This window comes from Stenella coeruleoalba (assembly GCF_951394435.1).
Source record: "Stenella coeruleoalba genome assembly, chromosome: 12".
In the NCBI taxonomy this organism is placed as follows: Eukaryota; Metazoa; Chordata; class Mammalia; order Artiodactyla; family Delphinidae; genus Stenella; species Stenella coeruleoalba.
Window position 1 is genome coordinate 71,985,709 of NC_137158.1, and position 25,810 is coordinate 72,011,518.

General features: G+C 36.3%; 1 protein-coding gene and 1 long non-coding RNA gene across 6 annotated transcripts in view; one reads left to right on the forward strand and one right to left on the reverse strand.

The window, feature by feature from the left end:
- Positions 1-25,810, forward strand: part of ADGB (androglobin) — a gene marked incomplete at its 5' end in the record, with an annotated part of 169,423 nt that overhangs the window by 72,992 nt on the left and 70,621 nt on the right. For all 3 annotated transcript variants that reach the window (XM_079939320.1, XM_079939318.1, XM_079939319.1), the window contains 7 exons: positions 1,726-1,820; positions 7,255-7,429; positions 10,307-10,397; positions 15,085-15,214; positions 21,939-21,972; positions 22,844-23,027; positions 24,221-24,284. In XM_079939320.1, coding sequence (XP_079795446.1) covers positions 1,726-1,820; positions 7,255-7,429; positions 10,307-10,397; positions 15,085-15,214; positions 21,939-21,972; positions 22,844-23,027; positions 24,221-24,284 — 773 coding nt within the window. The remainder of the gene's footprint in view (positions 1-1,725; positions 1,821-7,254; positions 7,430-10,306; positions 10,398-15,084; positions 15,215-21,938; positions 21,973-22,843; positions 23,028-24,220; positions 24,285-25,810) is intronic.
- Positions 17,181-25,810, reverse strand: part of LOC307195309 — a 442,224-nt gene continuing 433,594 nt past the window's right edge. For all 3 annotated transcript variants that reach the window (XR_013830787.1, XR_013830788.1, XR_013830789.1), the window contains 2 exons: positions 17,478-18,906; positions 17,181-17,334 (listed from right to left, as the gene is read on the reverse strand). This is a non-coding gene — a long non-coding RNA (uncharacterized lncRNA). The remainder of the gene's footprint in view (positions 17,335-17,477; positions 18,907-25,810) is intronic.

Sequence of the window (25,810 nt, forward strand, 5' to 3'; positions counted from 1 at the left end):
TTCTGACTTACTTCACTCTGTATGACAGACTCTAGGTCCATCCACCTCATTACAAATAACTCAATTTTATTTCTTTTTATGGCTGAGTAATATTCCATTGTATATATGTGCCACATCTTCTTTATCCATTCATCTGTCGATGGACACTTAGGTTGCTTCCATGTCCTGGCTATTGTAAATAGAGCTGCAATGAACATATTGGTACATGACTCTTTTTGAATTATGGTTTTCTCAGGGTATATGCCCAGTAGTGGGATTGCTGGGTCGGATGGTAGTTCTATTTTTAGTTTTTTAAGGAAACTCCATACTGTTCTCCACGGTGGCTGTATCAATTTACATTCCCATCAACAGTGCAAGAGGGTTCCCTTTTCTCCACACCCTCTCCAGCATTTATTGTTTGTAGATTTTTTGATGATGGCCATTCTGACCAGTGTGAGATGATATCTCATTGTAGTTTTGATTTGCATTTCTCTACTGATTAATGATGTTGAGCATTCTTTCATGTGTTTGTTGGCAATCTGTATATCTTCTTTGGAGAAATGTCTATTGAGGTCTTCTGCCCATTTTTGGATTGGGTTGTTTGTTTTTTTCATATTGAGCTGCATGAGCTGCTTGTAAATTTTGGAGATTAATCCTTTGTCAGTTGCTTCATTTGCAAATATCTTCTCCCATTCTGAGGGTTGTCTTTTGGTCTTGTTTATGGTTTCCTTTGCTGTGCAAAAGCTTTGAAGTTTCATTAGGTCCCATTTGTTTATTTTTGTTTTTATTTCCATTTCTCTGGGAGGTGGGTCAAAAAGGTTCTTGCTGTGATTTATGTCATAGAGTGTTCTGCCTATGTTTTCCTCTGAGAGTTTGATAGTGTCTGCCCTTATATTTAGGTCTTTAATCCATTTTGAGCTTATTTTTGTGTATGGTGTTAGGGAGTGTTCTAATTTCATACTTTTATATGTACCTGTCCAGTTTTCCCAGCACCACTTATTGAAGAGGCTGTCTTTTCTCCACTGTATATTCTTGCCTCCTTTGTCAAAGATAGGGTGACCATATGTGCGTGGGTTTATCTCTGGGCTTTCTATCCTGTTCCATTGATCTATATTTCTGCTTTTGTTAAGTGTGTGAATTTTAAAGGAATAAATCAAAACCTTTTAATTAAAAATAAAAACAATAGAGGAAAATAAATTCTATTATTTTGGCCAGAATCTTTAAAGAACAAAAGCATCATGAATCAAATGGGGTAATTTCAGGGGTATTAAGGAACACATGAATAAATATTGATGTTCAGGAGCAAATCTACAGGCATTAAACATTCCAAACTAAGTTACCTTCTTAGTTTCCATTCTTCATGGGAGGATTAATTTATTTATGTTTTCTTTCTACTTGAAATGACACAGAAACTCTCAGAATTCCTTAAATTCAAAATAAAGATTCTATGAAAGCTAAGTTACATTGACAGATAGCTAGAGTGAGTTTATGTAATAAGTGTTTTACAATGAAGTAAAATGATTTCTTAATGAATTATATGGTACTATTGTGAAGGTAAAACTGATAAGACATTCTATAAAATAGATGTACATTTGAGATTTAACATTTATTATATGCATGCAGAGTTATTTACCTATATTTCATCAGCAAAGATAAGTTCATTAAGGAATTTGAACAGTCTACTAAGACCTGCCAGTTCCATTTTGTCTAGAATTTCCATGACGCAGTATGTGTTTGGTTTTACAGGTTCTTCAGCAATACAGTCCCCTCAGGTAGTTGTATATGCTACCTTTACACCTCTCTATTTGTTTGAAAAGAATATCTTTTTATTAGAGAAGATGGTAAGTACTCAAGGCCAAGAAATTCAGTATAATTTATGGGGTGTGTGTGTGTGTGTGTGTGTGTGTGTGTTGTAGTAAAAGGTATATCAGAATTTAATCAAAATTTCATTCCTGAATTTCAGTCCTGTTATCTCTATAATTAGGCACTTAGGTACAGGGACCTGGAACATCCAAAATTTTCTTAGATGACTGCAATAGTTTTAACTACAAAAAAAAAAAAAAACAAGGATGTAGTCTCATAGATTTTTATCAATTCCTTTCATTGTAAACAAAAGGCATCAAATTATGTATTTCAGTGAGAAGTGTGTAAGCCATTCCTAAGTAATAAATCATCTTTCTATAAACAGGTCATACATATTTTCTTAACCTAAGACAACTTAAATAAATGCGTATTGAGGGCTAGAAAACCACTGCTATGAGCTCCTTGTATCTTAAAGTAATACACACAAAAATGTTAATTGCTTTTTTCTTATAAATCTAACAACTTATAGAAAACTTAGAAAATATGGACAAAGATAATAAAATTAAGCTATTCATAGTATAAACACCTAGTCATAGACACTATTAACATTTTGGCGTATACACTTTGACTGTTTTTCTTGTCTGCATATTTTCTATGTGTACATGTGTATAAACGTTTTTACTCAGGGGAATTCTATTTTACTTTCTGTTTAGAAACCAGCTTTTTCACCTGACACTGTATCATTAACATTTTCCCATGATGTGAAATATTTGACAACATAATATTTAACAGTTACATGGGATGCATTGGTTTGCCATAATTTTTTAAGTTATCTTTGGTTCTGGGACATAAAAATTATTTTTCTCCTTCCCTTTTAAAGAGTAAAGCCAGATTACTCTTCAGTCTACTTAGAAAACAGCCTATTGTCTTTGTATTGATTCCTAACACTTTGGGGAACTTTTAGACATCCAACACTTTATTGCTAGAATTTTATATGTTCTGAAATCACTACATCAAAGTATGAGAAGACATACTTCCTCCCTCCCTTTCTTCCTCCCTCCCTTCCTCCCTCCCTCCCTCCCTTCCTTCCTCCCTCCCTCCCTTCCTTCCCTGCTTCCTCCCTCCCTCCCTGCCTTCCCTCCTTCCTCCCTTCCTTCCCCCCTTCCTCCCTCTGTCCCTTCCTCCCTCCCTCCCTTCCTTCCTTCCTCCCTACCTTCCTCCCTCCCTCCCTTCCTCCCTCCCTTCCTTCCCTGCTTCCTCCCTCCCTCATTTCCTTCCTTCCTTCCTTCCTTCCTCCCTCCGTTTCACCCTCTCTCTCTCCCGCCCTCCCTCCCTCCCTTCCTACCTCCCACCCTTGCTCCCTTCCTCCATCCCTCCCTTCCTTCCCTCCTCCTTCTCTCCCTTCCTTCCTTCCTCCCTCCCTTCATCCCTCCGTGCCTTCCTTCCCTCCTTCCTCCCTCACTTCCTCCCTCCCTCGCTTCCTCCCTCCCTTCCTTCCTTCCCTCCTTCCTCCCTCCCTTCCTTCCTCCCTCCCTCCCTCCCTTCCTTCCTCCCTCCTTTCCTCCCTCCCTTCCTTTGTCCCTCCCTTCCTTCCTCCCTCCCTCCCTTCCCTCCTCCCTCCCTCCCTCCCTCCCTTCCTTCCTCCCTCCTTTCCTCCCTCCCTTCCTTTGTCCCTCCCTTCCTTCCTCCCTCCCTCCCTCCTTCCTCTTCCTCCTTTTCCTCCTCCTTCTTTCTTTTTAGATAGGAAGCATTCCTTCCTGTGAAAATCTGTAATATAACAAGGGTAATATTGTCAAGACAACAGAACATAATGTGCCATTATGAATGTAGAGAAAGGGGCAGTGTCTCTGTTTTTATTTCAAAGTTATTTACCTTTAGCCATGGTTAAATCCTAGTGTGCTTCCCAGGCTTCTGAGTCTTCCGAGTTAGGATTTCAGCTGCCTGTGTCAGCCCTGTTTTTTTTTTAATCTCCTTACCCAGCCTTGGCCTAGGTGTTGTCTTAGATATTCCAGTAGTCTAACATCATAGACTACAAAAGAACATGAGCCATGCTTTATGGAGTGTCCTGGCCTCACGTATGGGAAGTACTTAAACACTTCTTAAAACTGAAAAATATAAAGATAGAATTTACATCTTCATTACACAAAGAAGGTGCAAAATAATCCACTTGAACTTTTTGCTGTGCTACTGAAAAATTAACCTGTAAACACAAAATTTTTAATTGAAAAAACAAAGAAACTCTCATGTTTATTCATTAATTCAACAGATGTTTATTGTTTATTAATTGAATTACCCCACATGTCCTAAACAATGAGCTGGGATCTGAGGACACCATGATGAACATGATTAATAAGGACGCTCCCCACAAAGTTTAGAGTCAATGAGAAAGGCAGATGAGCAACAGCAGTAATAAAGTTAGAAGACTCTCATGATAGAGAGTGCCTGGAACATGGTAGATGTAGCATTAAAATAAAATAAAGTTGAATGAGTGACCAAATAAATGAATTAATGAAGGAGTGGATAAATGAGTATTGGACACATAGCAGAAACACATCTTTCTCTCCAGTGGGTGACTAGGGAAGTCTTCCTAAAGGGGGAAAAAAAATGTTTAAGCAGTGGCTTTAAGATGTTAGCCTGGAAAATAGGAAAAAGTGTGCTTGAAGCAGAGGGAAGCTTATGTGGGAAAGTCTGAAGGTGAAGGAGAACCCACTGGGTTCGAGGGACTACTAGAGGTTGAACAGATTGCAAAGGGAGAAGTGTTAGAGGCAGCTTGAGATGTGGGAGGGAGCCAGGATGTGCAGAGTGTTATAAATCCTCCTTTTGGGGGTTGAAATGACTTAAAGGGCCCAGAGTTTCAGAAATGAGCCCAGTGTCTATAACAGTAATGAAATGAACTTCAAGGCTGTAATGAATTGACTACAGCGTTACAGTCTCCTGCTGATTCTTTTACATTATTTATCAGGATGAACACATTCTCCTGGTAAAAATCAGAATGTAAAGATGATATAATATTTTCAAGCTGAATCTACAGAAAACAAGTTCTGTTCTCGTGGAATTTTGTTAAATGGAGTACATTGCAAAAAATTCTAACCCCAAAGACAATGAGACCAGGCTGTAAAAATAAAGTCAATACTTTTATTTAAAGAATTGCTAAAGAATGCAAGAATAAAAGAAAAAAAAACTTGGGAAGAAACAAAGTGTTAAGAATTACCCCACATTTTCCCCATCCTCTTTCTCCTGGATCTTCTAAGTGGTTTTAGTTTTATTTAAATGGGTGAGCTGGGAGTTCTAAAAAAGCCTCTCCTATCTACTCAAAATCCTACTTTTAGAATGTCTGAGGTGGGATGGGGTAAGGGAGTGAAAGGGTTTTATGGACAAGGAAACTTCTAGTTTGTCGTACATAATGAATTATTCAAAAATATTTCTTGAAGGCCTATTCAGTATTTCACTAGAATGTTTCACTATTCTAAATTTCTCTCTGTCCCTAATTCTAATCTAAGGAAATTTGTGCCCCTTGAACAAAGTTTCTCAATATCAAACTATAACTATTATTAATAGCATTACTTTATGTCATTCAGAAGTATTGTGTAGTATGTTGGAAATAAAACGAAGTAAGAGAAACTGGCTTACATACCTTACATCAAGCTAGTACTTTTGTGGATTATTCAAACAATACAATAGGTGAAAATACCATACTTAATTATTTGACACAATATCTTACATTTTCTAAATGCCTTAAATAGTTTTATTTTCTGATGCTCTGCAGCTCAAAAAAGAAAGCAAACAGACTACAATTGTGATTGCAATTGTAAGAAGGAGTTGAGATGTGTAGACCAAATTTTTGAACGGTAAACTATCTGGGAATTATTCAACTTATAAATACTACTTTGGATATTATTTAAATGTAAATTTTACAGTAATGTATTTTTATTACTATACCGAGACATTAACCTATTGAATAACAGCAGTGTATTCTTCCATAAATTCTTATTGGAAAGGGTTCCTTTCAGGTGTTGGGAAACTTCTAAAATTTGACAGAGTTAAAGTTTAGCCTTTATAGCATCTATACAAAAAAGGTTTAGCCTTTATAGCATCTATGAAAAAAAATTTTAAGCCACTCTAAGGCATAATTCCAGGGGTTTCTGAATTTTTCAGTGAATTGTTAACATTCACAGATGGGATAAAGGGGATGTGGCATTTTCCTCTCCTTTAAATTAGGCCTTTTTTTAAAAAAAACACAAAAACATTGAAGTGCTTTCCTCTTTATTTCACATACTTATAATGCTTTTAAGTGGCTCTACTGGACTTAATAATGCACTGATTAACTCTTTCTTACAATTATTAATTATTACCATCATAATTAATCTCTGGATTCAGGAAGAACTATTCTAGCTCAGGGATACCCCTGCCTATTTTGTGCCTCAACTATAGATTGAGCTACAGTTTGAGCTACAGAAAAACAGCCCCAACAGCAAGGCATGTTGTAGCTGAGGCAATAATTTAGAATAGGCTAAAAGGTGGGTTTCTGATCCCAATTTAAATGACTGCTTTATAAATTTACATTTTCAAACATTGGTATTTGCATAGAAATCAATGATGCAAAATCACTAGGAAGAAAAATAGTTACTGGCAAAACTGACTTTAAGGTAGTTAATATTTTATTTTACTTTAAATGTTTCAACATTTAGACCGTGAACATGAGAATCCGACTACAGTGTACATTACTTTAACTTTCACATACTTTTTGATTACTTATGGCATATTTCAGCCATCAGTCAGTAACTGAATTTCTACTTAAATCTTATCCTGAATTGTTCCAAAGCCAAGTGGCTTCAGGAGATCTGAACCGTCAAATATGGAAAGCATCTGCCTGGGAAACGACTTGATCTGGCAGGACATAGGGCAGCCTCTAACCTCTGTCCTTCTGTGAATGCCTCCATTGTCAGGCGTGATCATGAGGATTTCGTGTGGGCGGAGCCTGAGGACACTGTAGACAAGGCAACCGCTTACCCTCATGGACCTGACGCCTAAAGGCAGTGGGTTTTTTTGAACACTATGTAGCAATTGCTGGTGCTTAAAAAACAAACTAACAAAGACTTTACATGTTAAGGACTGCATCAAAGCTTTAACCTATAAAAATAGTAGTTGATTAATTTTGGACCAAAACTGATATACTAAGACTTCTGCAATCTCATAGAATCTTAAACTCTTAGAACTGAGAAGTGGCTTCTGGTTCTAGTCTCTCATTTTGTAAATAAGGAAAGGGGGCCCCAGATAACTTAAAAGATGGAAAGAAATACAAAGAGTAATAGTGCTTATGTTAAGGGATGTAGAAATACGGGTGGTTATTTTTTTTCTTATTATCACTATGTCTCTCTAGTGGTGATAGTATTTTTATAATGACAAAAAGTATTATCTTAAGTGCATGAAGCAAATACAAGAATCCTTTTAAATCTGCCTTCTACCTTTTAGGCTGATTCTGCTGAGAAGCTTAGGGAATATGGGCTTTCCCATACCTGTAGCCATCCTGTGCTGGTGACAAGAACTAGGTCTTGCCCCCTTATAGCACCACCAAAACTACCTCCTATACCTCCGTGGAAACTCCTTCGTCAAAAAAAGGAAACTGTTATAACAGATGAAGCTCAAGGTATGAATAAATCTTATTAACATTTCTCTCTATGAAGTTCTAATAGTTTCATTTGTAATGAGATACATATCAAGGCAAACAACTCAACGTTACAGTTAAAACCTTCATTTAATTTTATGTCCGAATTTTATGTCTTTAAAGGATTAATTCTGCACATCTCAGACGCCAAGCAGTTTGGTTTTCATGTCTAAACTGGCCAGATATATAAAGGCCATTCTTTGGGTGATGGCATTGTGATTATAACTGTGATAAAAAAGTGGTTTGTAGTAAATAACATAGAAGGTTAAATAGCATATACGTTAGACCACTGGTGTGAATTTCTAACATGGGCATCATTCTATAGTGCCCTGTAGGACATAATCTTTGAATTGACTGATTTCTGTTTGAAACTCCTATAGGAATAGGACTTTTACCCTGGGCTGGTTCCTGTGTCAGTGTTGTCATGTAGCCACAGTGAATGGCAGTAGTGCTCAGAAATACACAGGTTCACACAGGTTGAGAATGGGGCAGGGAGACTGTTCCCACCTTGTTCTTATTCTCACCTTTTATTTCTAAATTCCTCATAATCCATGTCTAATTCTTCGCTCCTTCAATCATTTTCTCGACAAGTCTTCATTTTGACTCCTTTTTCCATGAGCACCACGTTTGAATGGAAGAGAGACCAAGATGGCGAGAGAAGAAATGAGCGAGACCATAAATGAAAAATCAGAAGGAGAGGGGATTAGAAAAGAAAAATAATTAAAAAATTATGGCTTAGAGGAATAATTTAATTTGTTTATATTAATTCAACATAAACATATGGCCTTTCCGTACCTAGTTTATACTTGCGATTTTTAATGAAGGGTGATAGAGAATTGTGGTGCTATGGTCTACATATGTGTATGTGTGTATATATATTTCCCATTCCGAAAAGTTTAAATTATCTTTGTTCAAAAACAGCTTTTTTTGTTATCTTTTTTGTGTTCATTTCCTTGCTTTCGCATTTTCTTCCTTTGTCTTTTCCAATACCTCAGTATCTTCTAATTGTATCCATCCAGTAACAGGTCATCCCATTCTAGAAGTTATTGCATTAGGGTTCACAGGCCTGTCCTTGAATGAACAATGAAGACAAAGCCATGATGAACATACCTAGTGCCAGTTTACTAAAGGCATCCCCGAGAAGCATATAAATAAGCTTTAAGTGGCTGGGCTCATGAACCATGGCTTGTACCCTTATTGATGGTGCTTGCTGTGGCTTCTGCTACCAATTCAAGTGTTGCTGATCCTTCAGTGCAGGGGAGAGGAACCATATCTCAGTCACAGGGTAATACGTAAGTCTCATTGGTACTCAGGATCCTAAAACCGCATTAGCCACAGAGATTGGAGTATTCACCTGTTCCTTGCCTCCTACTTCCAACCATAATTTACACGTTTTTAAGATATAAATAACAACTGTTAACCATGTAATTTTCCTCACATTTGCTTTCTGCCTACGTTTAAACAACCAGTACAGCTGGTGGCAAAGATTTTCTAGCACAACATGTTTTATCCTGGCCAGAAAAGAACAAAGATTAAAGAAATACCTGGTTTAGATACACAGGAGAAATGGTCAGTTCATCTTTTTTTTTTTATTAGGCTTGTCTGCCTCTCTCCCTCCTGCTTGATTATTTCAGTTACTTCCTTACATTCCTTGAGTTTCTGCAACAGGCTGCTTGTGCCACCAAAGTGCCAACTGTTGCTTTGGATTCCAAGAACTTTCCAGTTTCCTCCCTCCCTCCTTCCCTTCCCTCCTTCCTTCCTATCTTCTTCTGTCTTTCCAACCAAAGATCAGCATTCACATGATGCTTGAAAGAAAATCTTTTACTACTGAATGCTATATTTTAGTTAAATGCATAGAGCCACACAACCGTTCTTCATTCAGAACATCAGGAATAGCTGAATGAAAGGAAAAATATTGAACATTCAGCTACTTCCTGATTTTGATATTGACTGTTGTGTAATTCTGTGTAATTTGATAGCTCCATTGTAAGCTGGGAAAGAAAACCTACGGATTGATGGGATTCCATAACCGCAGTGTCCTGCTTTGAGGCTCACCACATCATTGTCTTTCTTCTCTCTATTGGATTTAATATTTAAAGTGAAATTAAGAGGAAACAGAGAGAGAGAGAGAGAGAGATCAATATAGAGGTTATCACAGAACAAGCACAGAGAAGTCATGTGCACTGTGTCATAGTCTCACTTCTCTTCGTCCTGTGGTCATCCTTTCTACTGCTATAGGAGCTTATTTAAAATAATTATACCTAATGTTTAATTTCAATGTTCACCGTGTTAGTGCATGGGTTGTGTGCTATATCCATTGAGAATTTACATCTGTGTCAGCTTCAGATGTCTTTAGGAATACACACAACATTTTTCTTGACTACTGCTTTCTTTTCTACTCATGACCTTTACTTTGTTACATTTTCTGTTCTTCCACTATCTCCATGTATTAGTCCACATTTTTTTCATGTCTTGAGCAATTGTGTTGTAGAGGTTAACTAAAAGAACACATTTTTAGCAAAAGACTTTTATAGAAAGTCTTTTGTGTATGTGAAATAGCAGCAAATGCCAAGTAATAACTCTAGAAGACATTGCTGACTTTCTCCCTTGAGACTTCATTGTTTCACGTTGTAAATCTGGAAAGCAACTGAGAAGTAGACTAAAGAAATCTCATATTGGTAGGATCTATAAAGTCCTTTTTAATACAAAAGTTTATGTATCGTAGTACATTTCTATTTAACTCTATTGAAGTTTGCTGGGTAAATAGTTAATCTAATCAGTACTGCATTAAATGTCAAATTTTACATATAATCTTGGAAAATTTTAAAAAAGTACATCACACTACCTTTTTCTTTTTAGAATTAGTAGTAAAGAAGCCTGACCAGTTTCTTGAGATTTCAAGTCCGTTTCTGAATTATAGAATGACTCCATTTACAATCCCAACAGAAACGTAAGTATAGAACATTCTTTCCCATGAATTCATCTTGTTAACAGATGAAGCATTTTTGTGATTTGTGCAGTTAAAAATGTATCCCTTGGTGACAAATGTATGAAAGTTTGTGTCAATGCACTGATCATAGGAAAATAAAATTTTTAGGTACTATTTCACAGTAATAAACAGTTAAGATAGATTTTGAATTGGTCGAAATGAGGCCTAAATATGTCTGGCTTTACAGTTTTGGCTTCTGTTTCAGAACAACACAGTATTTTGTTATACTTTAAAAATTAGCACTGGGGAATGTTTCTGGTTATTACCTGATAATTAAATCACAAGATCAAATGATTGTCATAAAAACCTGGGAGATGAAGTCTGTCACTCTTAGAGGAGAAAAAAAGAGCTAACTAAATACAACAGCAAAGACAATGAAGAAGAAAAAGGAGGAAGGGGAGGAAGAATCCAAATTTACTAATATTTGAATGTGACAATAGGGGTAGAAATAAAAATTATCATCCTGGGTCTAACATTTTTAATGAGTTCACAGTGGTGAAAAGGAAGTCCACAGATAGCAATAATGAGAAGGAATAGTGGGTGATACGATTATTACCACTAAAAGTGTGGTGATTTGTTATGAAGCAATTGACAACTAACACATGAATATATACATAATCAAGGATTATCAAAACTATTCTTTAAATTTGTGCAGTTAAATGTACTTCAATAATCCCTCAAAGTTGTAAAATATAAAAATAAATACTAGTATTTAAAATGGTTAAAAAAAAACAGGGATTCTAGAACCAAGGAATGTAATGACTGAAATTTTAGAATTCAGTGGATGTGTTTAATCACAGATAAGATACAGCAAAAAAAAGACAATTAGCAAAGTGGAAAATAGGTCAAAAGATAATATCCAGACTGAAGTATGGTGACCAAAAAAAAAAAAATGAGGAAAAGTATAATAAAAGACATGTAAGAAAAGTTGAAAAAGACCAACATACTTGCAAGTGGGTCTCAGAAGTAGAGGAGAGTTTGGGGATAATCATGAAATAAAAATATAATGGCCAAAATTATCCCAAAAGTTAAGAAAAATCAAGTCAAGATTCAGCAAGTTCTGAAAAAAAGTCAAGTAATGTAAAAGCGGAGAAAACTGCAGCTAGATAATCATAGTAAAACCACAGACAAACATAATACAATAATATATAGATATAAAGCAAAAGAAATACTGCAAAAAAATCAGCATGGATAAATGTCACACACAAACATATTAGACCAAAGAAATCTGGTATAAAAAGTATATAGTTTAATTATTCTATTAATATAGATTTTAAAAAGAAAAGAAAAAGCAACATATGGTGTTGGAAGTCTTGATAGTGGTTACCTGTGGCGAGGAGTGCTAGCTGTGATTGGGAAGCACGTCTGGCAGGGTTTGTGGAGTGCTGGTAATATTAGTATCTCTTGATCTGAATCTGAATATCTCTTGATCTGATATGGCCATATTTACTTGGTGATTTTTCAGCAAGTTTTACATTTATGATGTGTGTACTTTTTTGAATTTTTTTTAAACTTTACTAGAACATCATTAAAATTTTTGAATGGCTTATAGGTCACAAATATAATGACAATTAGATGTGTTTCATCCTCCTCTTGAATATATTAAAATCCACGATAAGAATATAAGCTGATGGGGCTTCCCTGGTGGTGCAGTGGTTGAGAATCTGCCTGCTAATGCAGGGGACACGGGTTCGAGCCCTGGTCTGGGAGGATCCCACATGCCGCGGAGCAACTAGGCCCGTGAGCCACAACTGCTTAGCCTGCGCGTCTGGAGCCTGTGCTTCGCAGCAAGAAAGGCTGCAATAGTGAGAGGCCCACGCACCACGATGAAGAGTGGCCCCCGCTTGCCACAACTAGAGAAAGCCCTCGCACAGAAACGAAGACCCAACACAGCAAAAATAAATAAATTAATTAATAAACTCCTACCCACAACATCTTAAAAAAAAAAAAAGAATATAAGCTGATGAATAAAAGCAATCAAAATTTAGATCAGAATTCTGTTCATTGTACTGTCCTACTTTTAGAGCTTCTTTACATCATAGCCTGTTAATTTAAATTTTATGGACTCTAGTTAAGTTGAAAATATTAGAAACATTATTCAAATGTTTTAACTTAAGGCTCCTGCAGTTCTATGCATCAACGATTAAACACTGAAAAGTGGGTGAAGAGGGACCCCCTAGGCAGCACTGGTAGACAAACACGGCATTTAGCCATGTCAAGCTTTATAAACAGAAGAAACAATTTGCTGCTTCTTTGGTTTTAAAAATTTGTTCTGTTATGTATTTGCAAATCTAGTTTTCCTCAAACTTTCATTTTAACTTATAAAAAATCTTATTTTATACATAAATTATTAATTTCTATAAAAGTTTTAAATAAATTTAGTTAGCTGAATTTAAACATTTTAAATTGCATTTACAACCGTACTATATATTATTTTTGCTTTAAGTAATTCTTGAAAAGCCAAAAATCATCATAAATAAAATCTTGCCAATTATATAAATCATCATTAAAAGTTCAAATAATCAAAATGTTTTTTGGTAACCTTGGTTTTTCCTATGTACACTACTGGTTTTTACAAACCAAAATTTTCTTATACCTATAACTTAATTATAAACCTAAAATTAAATATAAAGCTACACATTGTATAGCCTAATTTGTTGGATTATGTAACATGCTACACTTCTTTCACCTGTTACAAATACAAAATACCACATGAAGACAGAATTTTCTTAAACTTAACATAAAAATACTAATGCTTTATACTTTTTCCAATTAATTTTATAGTTAGTGTTATCCACTAAGATGATGATTTTACCATATTCCAAATAACTTCTGATTATCTCTTAGCTTACTGAGATTGCATATTACTCAAATATTTTGCGGATTGTATGAACCAGAGCTGCATACCACCAGGACAGATTTTCTCAGGATTCAAACTGTCACACGCAGGCTTCTAGAATCCCTATGCCAAGAGAGACCACAAATGCGTTGGTTTCATAACCTGAACTTCCGACATTGACTCTCTTACTTAATTTTCGTATGCTTTCTTTCAGCGTTTTTACCTAATTAAGTTGCATGAAATTCTTTAACCCAGGTCTAGGTGACTTCAACACTTGATTGGATTCAATCAAGTGATTGGATTCAGTGAACTAATCTATCCACTGCTTGAACCTGTTATGAATTCCCTAGTATATCCATTTTATCTGGCAGAGCCCAAAGCAAAAATATGTGAATGGCATTTCCTTGCACCTGACTGCTGGACAGAGTTCTCAGGTCAGCATAAGAGCAAGCCGGTTTTTTGGCCAGCCTTGGAGAATGAGTGCTACACAATTGCCTTTCCTTGGAACACTGTCACTGTAGTAACAACATGCCCGGTTTGCCCAGTCCTGGCTCCTGGCCTTGTTTTAGAGAATCAGAGCCTCACAGATATGTTTGTGCTACCCTCTAGTGGCAGTTTCAGAGACACTTAGCTTGAGGTGAACCAAGTTTTACAGAACACGAGCAAGGAAAAATCCAAAAGTATGGGAAGTTCTGTATACATGAAATTTAATACTATCTTTGAAAGACCTAATATATTTGTACTATAACAAATATCTTTTTATTGTACCCATAAACTTCTAGCTGTGGCAACACTGATTTGGGGTCATGTCAGCAATAACTTGAAAGAAAATACTGTACGCTTGGGTAGCTAGTATAAATATCACAGTTGTAAACGTAAGGGCTCAACATGCATCATTAAATTTTTGACTCTAAGCCCTATTTCACTGCTACATTACTCTGATACTTAATTAAATCACTTCTAAATGCCAGGTTCCTATGTGTTCTGATCATCAACATTCAAAGATGGCCACCATAGCTTTAAAATAAATAGCGTTCCAGAAAAGTTTTACACCATTGCAGTGACTGATAGAGAATATTGCTCCAGTAGTATATATAGCAATTAAATATTTTTTAACATGAAGCAAAAGAAATTACTGGTTGTAAAGTAATGAGAATGATAAAATGAAAAAAATCAGAACTTCCTATTGTTGACCAAACATCACTATGCAACGGAATATTATTCAGTCATTCAAAAAGAAGGAAATCTTGCCATTTTGTGACAACATAGATGGACCCTGAGGACATCTCAAGTGAAATAAGTCATACAGAGAAAGACAAATACCATATGATCCCACTTATACGTGGAATCTAAAAAAGACAGACAAGCAAACATACTCACAGATACAGAGTACAGGAGAACAGACTGATGACTGCCAGAGGCAAGGCATGGGGGTGGATGAAATGGGTGATGGGGGTCAAAAAGTACAAACTTCCAGTGGTAAAATAAGTAAGTCCTGGGGCTATAATGTGTAGCATGGTGACTATAGTTAATAATACTGGGTTGTATATTTGAAAGTTACTAAGAGAGTGGACGTTAAACGTTCTCATCACAAGGAAAAAAAATTGTAACTGTGTGTGGTGACCTACGTTAACTAGAATAGTGGTGATCATTTTGCCATATATACAAATATTGACTCATTATGTTGTATACCTGAAACTAATATAATTTTATATGTCAAGTATATCTCAGTAAAAGCTGCAGTTATTTATTAGTAGCTTTAAACAAGAGATTAAGATAACAGAAGTTTTTTTCTTTTTTTTCCATTAGTCATTTTGTACGAACTTTGATTAAGAAAGGGGTGCTTCCAGGATCTGGTTTATCTTCCCTTACTGAAAATGATGAAACTACAACCGTTAGCCAGACAGACTTAAGTCAATTGACAAGAACTATGTCTCAGGTAACTATGTTACTCTTATTATTAGCCTGATTCTTAACTATAAAAAAATTTTTTCTTAAATTGTGAAATATATTATACATAAATGCATTTGAGCAGAATAAAGAATACTGAAACTAAACTTCTTACGTACCCATCTTCTAGATTAGAAAGTGGAATATTCACCTCTCATAGATGTCTCCTGTGTTCTCTTTTTTTGGGGAGTGTGCACTGCATGGCATGTGGGATCTTAGTTCCCCAACCAGGGATTGAACCCGTGCCCCCTGCAGTGGAAGCACAGTCTTAAACACTGGACCACCAGGGAAGTTCCACATGTGTCTCTTCTGAATTGTATCTCCTATCTGCCATACAAGGTCTGGTATTTGTCAACTGCACACTCTTCTAATTTTGTCAGTTATGTACACGTTTATGAACAATATATAGCTTGGTTTCATTGTCATCCTCATTTTATTTCTGTGGGCTCTTGTATTAATTCTTCTGGGATTTCTTAATGTTGCTTATGAGATTTGTCTCTTTTGCCACATGTTACAGTTCATTTATTTCACTGGTCAAAGGTATTTAATACATAACTAGTCTACCATTTAAAAACATCTTTCACAGTGTTAATGGCTACATTCATTGCTTTTTGTTTCTTGCTATTGCAAGCAGTGGTACCATGACTCATCTTGACTGTCCCTGTACAAACACGCAAGAGTTTCTGTAGTTCCAGGGTTTGTGAACTTTTATGTGTTATGTCTCCCTTTGTCAATTTTCTAAAACACATGATGAATACAATTTATCTCTTTCTGCATATGAGCTGAGTATTGGCAACAGGGAACAGTGGAAAGCAGAACAGCTGTCTGGGTTAGCACCGTGTGAACATACAACTTCACGATTTGGTGGTTGAAGGTATACTAAAGGATAGCTCCCAGATAGTTGGGCAGTTCAGGTTACAAGAGTGTCTGTAGACAGGAAGATGTGACCACATGGAATCTGACAATGGGCCTAATAACTGCTGTAACTTCAAGCATATGTGACATTTTGGATTTTGCAACAACTCTAATATAATGTAAAATATTGTGATTTTTTTCATGGATAAAGTCACAGTTATTGCCAATAACACTGTAGCTACTCACCTGCATTGATAAATTGAAAACTGAAGAAAACTGAATGCTGAACTTCAGCTAAAGATGAAAATAATCTTTCAAGCAGCCATGTTCATGGATTCCTAAAATCTAAACATGGGCCCCAGTGGATACTAGCCTAGGAAGCTCTGTTCTAGGATATGAATCTGGGAGCATCACTGATGGGTAATAGGACATTCACCTTTTAACCTTACAATAAAATGCACTGGATGAGAATTTTCTCTGCACCACATTCTGGCCAACCCATATATTGTCTGATGTTTCAACTTCTGTCAGTGTGGTAGGTGGGAAAGGGTTTTAATGCATAATATATTTGCATGTTCAAAAATAAAATTATAAGGCACACATCAAGAATTCTTGTTTCCATGTAAGTACTTCTCCCACTTTCACTGCTTTGCCCTCTGTAGGACACTTTCAGGGTGTCTTTATGTAAATATAAAGAAACACACAATATTCCACCTTTTTCTACTCAAAACTTAATGAAATTTTTTAAAGTTTTTACTTAGTAAATACTGGAGATAATTTCACTATGCCTAAAGAGCGTCTTTATTCTTAAAGTCACATACTCTTTCATTATGTGAATGAACCAGAGTTGATTTCTACCAACCTCTATAAATGGTATAAGATACATTGGAGGGCAGAGAATCACATGCAGGTAAACACATTTTTTAGAATTAGTTGAAAAGGAGAGACTAACAGATGAGAAATCTTGCAAGAAGAATGAATAGACTTAAACATTGTTAAACTTTTTTTCTTAATTTCAAAGTATTGTATGCAATAGTTTTAAAGAGTCAAAAGTTACCAAAAAGATAATCATAAAATAACCAACCTGTATTACCCCTCCTCATTCTTTAGCCTTCCTCCCCAGAGTCAGTCACTTTTATTTAAGCGTTTCTTCTGCTATGTGTCTCCATATTTCTAAGTAGCAGAGGCTTTATGAAGGCAGAGATCTTGATCTTTTATCATATACTGTTTCTCCCTCAGCACCTGCAAAGATGCCTAGCACATGACAGACACTGTTACGTATTTGTTGAATGGCTGAATTCCGTTCTTTCTCCATCTATCAATGAAACATTATCTCTCGACCTCTTGCTATAGAAGATAAGGATTTAGCACTCCTGTATTCGCTTACCATCCCATACCTCCACTTTCCTCTGTCTTCAAGATTTTTTCATTTCACAAGTTTTTGTCCAATCAGTACTCTAGCTGTGAGGCTGGATACCAGAGCAGACCCCGTTGAGATTTCGTGAGCTGTTACGTAATGCTTCTCACCTAATAGGGATGAAACTGTTGGGGAAGCTAAGAGTTCTACGAGCCGTAAGAGCTGGAGCCCTAACGGTGGAAATGAAGGGCTCTGCATTGTGGCTTGATTGGCAGGATCTCTGACTGAGATGCCACTGCCTCCTGGGAGTCTCAATGCCCCCTGTATATTTCCCAGGCCTCTCACAGGTCTGGCTCCTGGCTCGTAACTGGGACTGGCTGCATAACTTGTGGAATGAAAATGCAGGGCCCCTTGTTCAACAGTTATTAAGAATGTCAAGAGAGTGACAGCAGAGCATTAAAACAAACACAGGGCCCTTCTGAGCCCAGCGCCCTGAGTGATCACACACTCATGAAGCCGGCCCTGCTCTTGATCTTGCCTTCGACACACAATCTGGCTGATAGACCGCAGGCATTAGTGACGTGTGCCATTTCAGGCCGAAGCACTTAATGAGTCTGCACGTGGCTTTGCAGCTCTCTGCTTCTCCCACAACCATCAGGAAACTGCATATCCCAGTGGCAAGGCTACATGGTACAAGTTTCTAGATCCCTACATCACAACTGGGAAAGGAATCCCTTGAAAAGGAGCCCCCCAAAATAGGCTGAATATGAGGGAGAAGTTAACCCTATGTGTTAAGCCATTGAAATTTCAGGATTGGTTTGTTATCTCAGACTAGCCCAGCCTAATATAGTTCATGTTTTTAAACAGCAAAATTACCCTACCTTTGCCCTTAAGATAGATACAAATATTAGGGACAATAGGCCTGTTTTCAGACCTTCCTTAGGAATTAATATTTAGTGCAAGTCAGGCATTAATTATTTACCTGTTTCCTTTTCCACCTTCATCATTACTTCAAGCTGTAATAGAAGGATGGTAATAAAGAAAAGTATTCTTCCGTTAAAAAATATTCTAGCTGTGGAAGGATTTTTATTGGAGAGACAAATTTCTTTTCTTACACAACTTTTTGTACAAACCAATTACTTCATTTTTTTTCTATGACACATTAGGAAGCCTTCCCAAACACTCTTTTTTAAGAAAAAGGAACACCATTGAACAAATACCTTTAAACCCCATTTACCACACAAACACATCAGATTACCAATGCCACCTGTTTTCCTGGAGATATCACCCTCTGGAATCCTTTGCTCTCTTGCTCTTGTTCCAGCTGATGGAAACTTGCACCTGTCATCATTGGACTTTCTTTTCTCTCTCTCCTCTGATGGATTTTCTGATTCTTGGAAACGATGCTCTCCTGCTACTTGATACCCTCATTTAGGTGGTGCACATCTTCTAGTACTCCCTGAGAAAAACTGCGTGGGAAGTGAAAATGATGAGGGGTTCGTATGCCTGCAGATGTCTGTATTCCACCCCCTCCCCTGGTTTATATTTTGGCGTGTTGTAGGATTACAGTGTAGATGTTCTTTCTTTCAGAATTTTAACTCTGTTCCTTAACTTTTGTCTTTTACCTTCAACCATTGCTCTTAAGAACACAGATAACATTTTGATTCTTGATCTGTTCTGTATGACTCTTGTTTTTCCCCTCTGGGAATGTTTTAAGACATTCCTTCCATTCTTGAAATAAGAAAAATTTACAGTGATTGGCCACGTAAATGAGTCTGTTTACATGAACTGTGCTAGGTACTCCATGAGCCCGTTCAACCTGGATACTCAAGTTTTTCAGTTCTGCAGAATTTTCTTATACTTTTTCCACAAGAATTTCCTTTTCTGAGAACAGTAATATTGAATACATTCACATTGCTGTGCCACTAACCTCCAGAAATCATTTCATCTTACAAAACTAAAACTTTATACCCATTAAATCATTCTGCATTGCTGCCCCTTTTCAGCCCCTTAAAACCACCATTCTACTTTTTGTCTCTAGGATTCTGATTACTCTAGGTACTTCATATAAGTGAAATCATACAGTATTTGTATTTTTGTGGCTGGCTTACTTCACTTAGTAAAATGTCCTCATCCATGTTCATGTGTCTATGTTCATCCATGTTGTACCATGTGTCATAATTTCTTTCCTTTAAGGCTGAATAATATTCCATTGTGCATATACATATACCACCTTTTGTTTATCCACACATCCATCAATGGATACTTGGTGAATAATGCTGCTATGAACATGCGTGTATAAATGTTTCTTTGAGATGCTGCCTTCAGTTCTTTTGGGTATATACTCAGATGTGGAATTGTTGGATCATACGTTAATTCTATTTTTAGCTTTTTCAGGAACCACCATACTGTTTTCCATAGCAACTGCACCATTTTATATTCCCACAGAAAGTACAAAAAGGTTCCAATTTCTCTACATCCTCACCACATAACAGTAACAATAACACTTGTCATTTTCTGTTTTTTTTTCTTTTTTCTTTAACAGTAGTCATCCCAGTGGCTGTGAGAGGGTGGTATCTCATTGCAGTTTTGATCTGTATTCCCCTAAGGATGAGTGACGTGGAGGACGTTTTCCATGTGCTTGTTGGCCATTTGTATATTTTCTTTGGACAAATGTCTATTCAAGTCCTTTACCCATTTTTAAATTGGGTTTGTTTATTTTATATTGTTTTTGTAGAAGTTCTTCATATATTCTTGATGTTAACCCTTTACTAGACATATGAGTTGCAAATAATTTCTCTCATTCCATAGGTTGCATTTTCACTCTGTTGATTATGTCCTTTGAATGACAGAAGATTATTTATGTAGCCCTATTTATTTTTACTTTTGCGGTCTGTGTTTTTATTGTCATATCTAAGAAACCAATGTCAAATCCAATGTCGAGAAGATTTTTACCTATGTTTTCTCTGAAAAGTTTTTTAGTTTTCGTCTCTGAGTCTTTTGTATCAACTTTACATCCAAACTTTCTATTGAATTTATTTCACTTTCCTATTTTTAGTTTCCAAGAACTGTCTCTTGTTCTTTATTGTATTTTTATAGTTTATTTGATAAATGAATATCTTAACTTTCTGATATTACTAACTTAAAAATTTCTCCCTATATTATCATTTCTGATTCCTATGACTCTCCCTACCCACACCCATTAGTTTCTTTCTTTTGTATGAGACTCTTTCCTCAATTATCTAGCAATTCTTTGTTGTACACATATATTTAAGGAAGTTATGAAATTAAAGAGCTGCTGATTAGAAGAAGCTTTATGGCATGGATAGAGCTTGTCAACTGGAAGCTTTAATTTGAGATAATTGGGGGTAAATGAGCTTCATTTGGGGTGGGACTAGCTCCAAATATCAGATTCCCTGAGGATTTTCCCTGGCTCTGTTCAGTGTCTCAGGTTAAGGGTCCTCTAATCTCCCTGCTGGGGTGGAATGTGGTCATAAGGATCGTTATATCCTTATCCACCAGAGTTATTAAAGCTGAGCAGCACAGGGTTCCTGAGAGTCTCAAAGTTCAGCATGTGGATGTTCACTTAATTCCTCTCCTCTCTGTGTAGTAAACTTTCTTGCTTCCCACAGTATCTGTGAACCCAGATCTGGAGACTTTTCATTTAATTTCTCTACTTGAAGCAACTTCCAGTGTCCTATTTAAGCAGAAGAAGGATAGATGCTAAACCAGAAGGGATTAGGGAGAAGTGGGGATTTGTCTGTTCCTTATATAGACATTCAACCCATCCCTGTATTTCAACCTGTATCTCATTCTGTCCTTCCCAGATGCCCGCTAATTGTTTCTGGGGTCCTAAGGTGTGGAAGGGCTTGCTTCTCACCAGCACTTAGTGTTCAGTTTTGTCTACTCTGTTGTCTTCTCCATACACTTTACATCATCCAAAATATCACCCATCAGTCTGTATAAATTTATACCATTTTATCTTTTATACTTATTTTAATTGTGTCCCAGAGATAACAGAGTTATACATGTGAAGCTTATTTTCCCTGTTAAAAATTTGAGAAAACATTTTTATAATTTGAAATAATCCTTAGGTTCCATACACTAATTATCAATCATAATCTCATTTTACTCAATTTGTATTAATTGTAGGTGCCTCATACCAACTAGTATATCTACTCGGGGATATTACTGTTTTTATTTAACTTTTATTATAAGATTCAAAGGTTTAATACACTCATGTCACAAACTTAAACTCTCAGCCAAATTCTGTATTTTAATGTCACAAACTTAAACTCTCAGCCAAATTCATATCTTTTGAATTTTAAGGTTAAAAACAAATTTCATTTTCCTGTAGGTTTTAGTAAGTATTTGTAGAAATCTATTTCTTCAGTGTTTAAAAGACTGTATTAACTCTTTTAAAAACTGTGGTGCTTTAGAGAGCTGTAATGTTTTGTCGAATTTATAAATGGTTTCTTAGCGTGTTCCTTTCATCTCACAGGGTAATGCTGCTTCACAAGCTATACTCAGAAAAGGTAAATTAATAATCTTCTCGTGACTTTTTTTCACAGACATCAAAGCACAAAGGGGTCTCTGCTTCTTGACAGCTTTTTGCTCTCCCTCCTCCTGGCTCTCAGCAGCCTCCCTCCAGTGCTTCCTCTGATGTGTTGAGTCTAATCTGCTCTGGGCTAGAAAAATCAGATAATCTCACTTGTTAAATTCAAGCTTAAAGTCAAAATAAAAGACTATCTGATTAAAGTCCCATGAGTAAAGTTCTTGTGTCTTAATGCATGCATGTTATGATCAAAGCACTGAAACCACTGCAAATTCCTCAGATCCTAAATAAAGACTTGACCAAGGCTAAAATCCAAAAAAGTGTTATGTGGCGTGTGTGTCTATAACATTTTGGTTCAAGAAAAGTGTATGAGAACTTCATGCCATTTCTTGATAAACATAAAATAAGATTACGGAATCACTGACTGCAGGGCTTACAGAAATACATCAATCACAATAGATCTTTCAAGTTTTTGCTTCTCCTTCTGTTGTCTGCGTCAGCCCCTCTTACATGAATATGTCTGTTTACAGCAGATTTTAAATACATAAACCAGCTAACTTCTGTTATAACTTTAATCTCTAAAGAATGTGTGCACAAATTTATGAAAGTGATTTCAAAATTTCTGGACACCCTGCATGTAAGTTCTGATTAAATTCTCCTGAGGGTATGAAAATGGGTCTTTGTATGGACCTCTACAAATTTGAGGCCTGCATGTGAATCATTATCTCAGTAAATATTTTCTCAAAAATAGATTTTGATATGTGAGCTCTCCTCTACAGTTTTTCATATCTTAATAATTTAATATTTAACAATTAGGTGTGTTTGACATGGCTGTCTTCTGCTGTACACAGATGAACTACCAGACTATGGACTGAATGATGCAGCCCATCCAGCTGAAGGAGTCAGTCTGGAAAGAGATTTGGTCAGCCAGACAACAGCAACACAGGAAAAATCGAAGGAGGAACTTGCAACAGTAAATAATGGTGTTTCTAAAGAAATATGGTTAGATTTTGAAGACTTCTGTGTGTGCTTTCAGTAAGTATACATTTTTGTGTGCATTTACTACAGTGGGTATATAAGCTATTCATTTTTAGCTTTCATTTAAAAGAGTTAAGCCAATATTAGTCTGGTGTTGATATAATATCAAACAAAACTATTAGAAGGATATTTACAATAGCCAGGTCATGGAAGCAACCTAAATGCCCATCGACAGACAAATGGATAAAGAAGATGTGGTACATATATACAATGGAGTATTACTCAGCCATAAAAAGGAACAAAATTGGGTCATTTGTAGAGATGTGGATGGACCTAGAGACTGTCATACAGAGTGAAGTAAGTCAGAAAGAGAAAAACAAATATCATATATTAATGCATATATGTGGAACCTAGAAAAATGGTACAGATGAACTGGTTTGCAAGACAGAAATAGAGACACAGATGTAGAGAACAAACGTGTGGACACCAAGGGGGGATAGTGGGGGGGTGGGGGGATGAATTGGGAGATTGGGATTGACATGTATACACTAATATGTATAAAATAGATAACTAATAAGAAAAAACAATATTAGAAGCAAATATGGATGAGTTGATTGTCCACATGAAACATGAATAGCCAAACCAGTCTCAGGCCAGTTTCAGCTTATCCTCAAAGACTTATTTGTTTATTAAGATGAAGGCAGTTTATCCACTGAAGGAGATCATTTTTGTCCCTTTCAGACAACTAATTCAATACAGTTATTATTTTTTCTCAGCTTTATTGAGATGCAATTGACAAATAAAATTGTAAGTATTTAAAGTGTACATGGTGATGAATTGATACACATATATATTGTGAAAGATCCCCCCCATCAAGTTAACTAACATATCTATCACCTCATATATTTATTTTTTTATTGTGTGTGAGAACATTTACGTTCTATTCTCTTAGCAAATTTTAATTATACAATATAGTGTTATCAATGATAGTTTCCATGTTATACATTAGATCTTCAGACCTTATTCATCTTATAACTGAAAGTTTGTGCCCTTTTTACCAATCTCTCCCTATTTTCCTCACCTCCAGCCCCTGGCAACCACTTTTTTCCTTTCTGAGTTGTTATTATTTTTTTAACTTTCATCTGTCTTTACCTGTTTTGCCTATAATTATTTGCTTCTGAGAAACTTAGCATGTAGTACTGTTTTGTTGCATATGATGACAATAACCTGTTATAAATAATGTTTTTCAGGAATATATATATTTTCCACAAGCCAAGTTCATATTGCCTTAACTTTCAAAAATCAGAATTCAAGGTAAATAGATAATGATCTCTTTTCTTTCCCTTCTTAAATTTTTAATGGAATCATGCTAGTGAAAAACACTTTCAAATTTATCAAGCATTTCTAAACTTCTAACATAATTATATTTAAAAATTTAAGGGACTTCCCTGGTGGTCCAGTGGTTAAGACTTCGCTTTCCAATGCAGGGGGTGCGGGTTTGATCCCTGGTTGGGGAGCTAAGATCCCACATACCTTGCGGCCAAAAAAACAAAACATAAAACAGAAGCAATATTGTAACAAATTCAATAAAGACTTTAAAAAATGGTCCACATCAAAAAAAAAATCTTAAATAAAAAATATTTAATTCTTAGGGTCTTCTACTAATCTCTGATATAGACAATAAGCAAAATTCTTCTACCTCATATCCCCAGGTGTGATCCATCTGATTGTGTTGCATTGGTTCAATGCTGAGCCGCATTATTATATAAATTCACATAAAGGAAGTTTTGACTTATGAATAAATGAAGGAAAAGCACAAGTAAATTCACTACATTTGATTTCAATTAGTGTTTACTGACTTGCGCGCAATTCCTAAAATATAAGCACATTTTCACTAACATTTCTGTTATTTTTGTCCACGTTCTTCCCTCTGTCTGGAGTTCATTCTTCTTCATCCTTATTGCCTTCATCTGGCTAACACCTAGAAGTCCTTCAGAACAGCATGGATGTCCTTGACCCTGTGAGACCTCCTTCCCTGCCTGTAGAGTCTGGGTCAAGTACCCTGACTCCATGCACTCTGTATGACTGTCCCCACCCAGACACTTCCCTCCCTCCATCCTAACTGCATGGTCACTTCTCTGTGCCCCTCTACCTACCCACCCACTTTCTGTCAGCATCTTAAGGACAACTCTGTCCTTTTCTTTACTTTTGAAGTACAGGTCCTGGTATGAAGTAGGAAATTGGTAAAAAAAAAAAAAAAAATTGTTGAATGAATTAACGAACAAATGTCACATTGAGTGGAATTTTGTGGAAAACTATGAAACATATCCTGGGAAACTAAATTGCGCTGAAACTTGCATGTCTCTTGTATGGGGCCCTGCAAGCCCCCAGCGATACTTCCCCAACATCTCCATGAGCTGCATGCAGAGCTGGAGGGGGAAGTAGGAGGCTTGGTGATGACTTCTCCCTTTGCACTTGTACTAGATGAAAATGCAGGCAGAGAAAACCGTTTGTGCATCCCTGAAGAGGTGCTCTGTAGCTGGTTGCCTGCTCTGAAAGTAAGAATCAGGTCTGTAGTAGTGACTGGGGTGGGGTTTGCAGGGGTGGCAGAATGGGTGACCAGGTTCTGAAGTCTATCTATAAAATCACCCAGAGGAATGCTTTGATTTTACGAATTTTACAAAAAACAAAACAAAACAAAACAAGCCTGTTAATTGGGAATAGCAGAACCCAGAGTACAGTATGAGAATAATATACCGTTTACAGTTAACTTAGGAATGTTGTCATATTCAAAATATTGGCAATATTTAAATGATAGTCATTTATAGGTGCTGACTCTG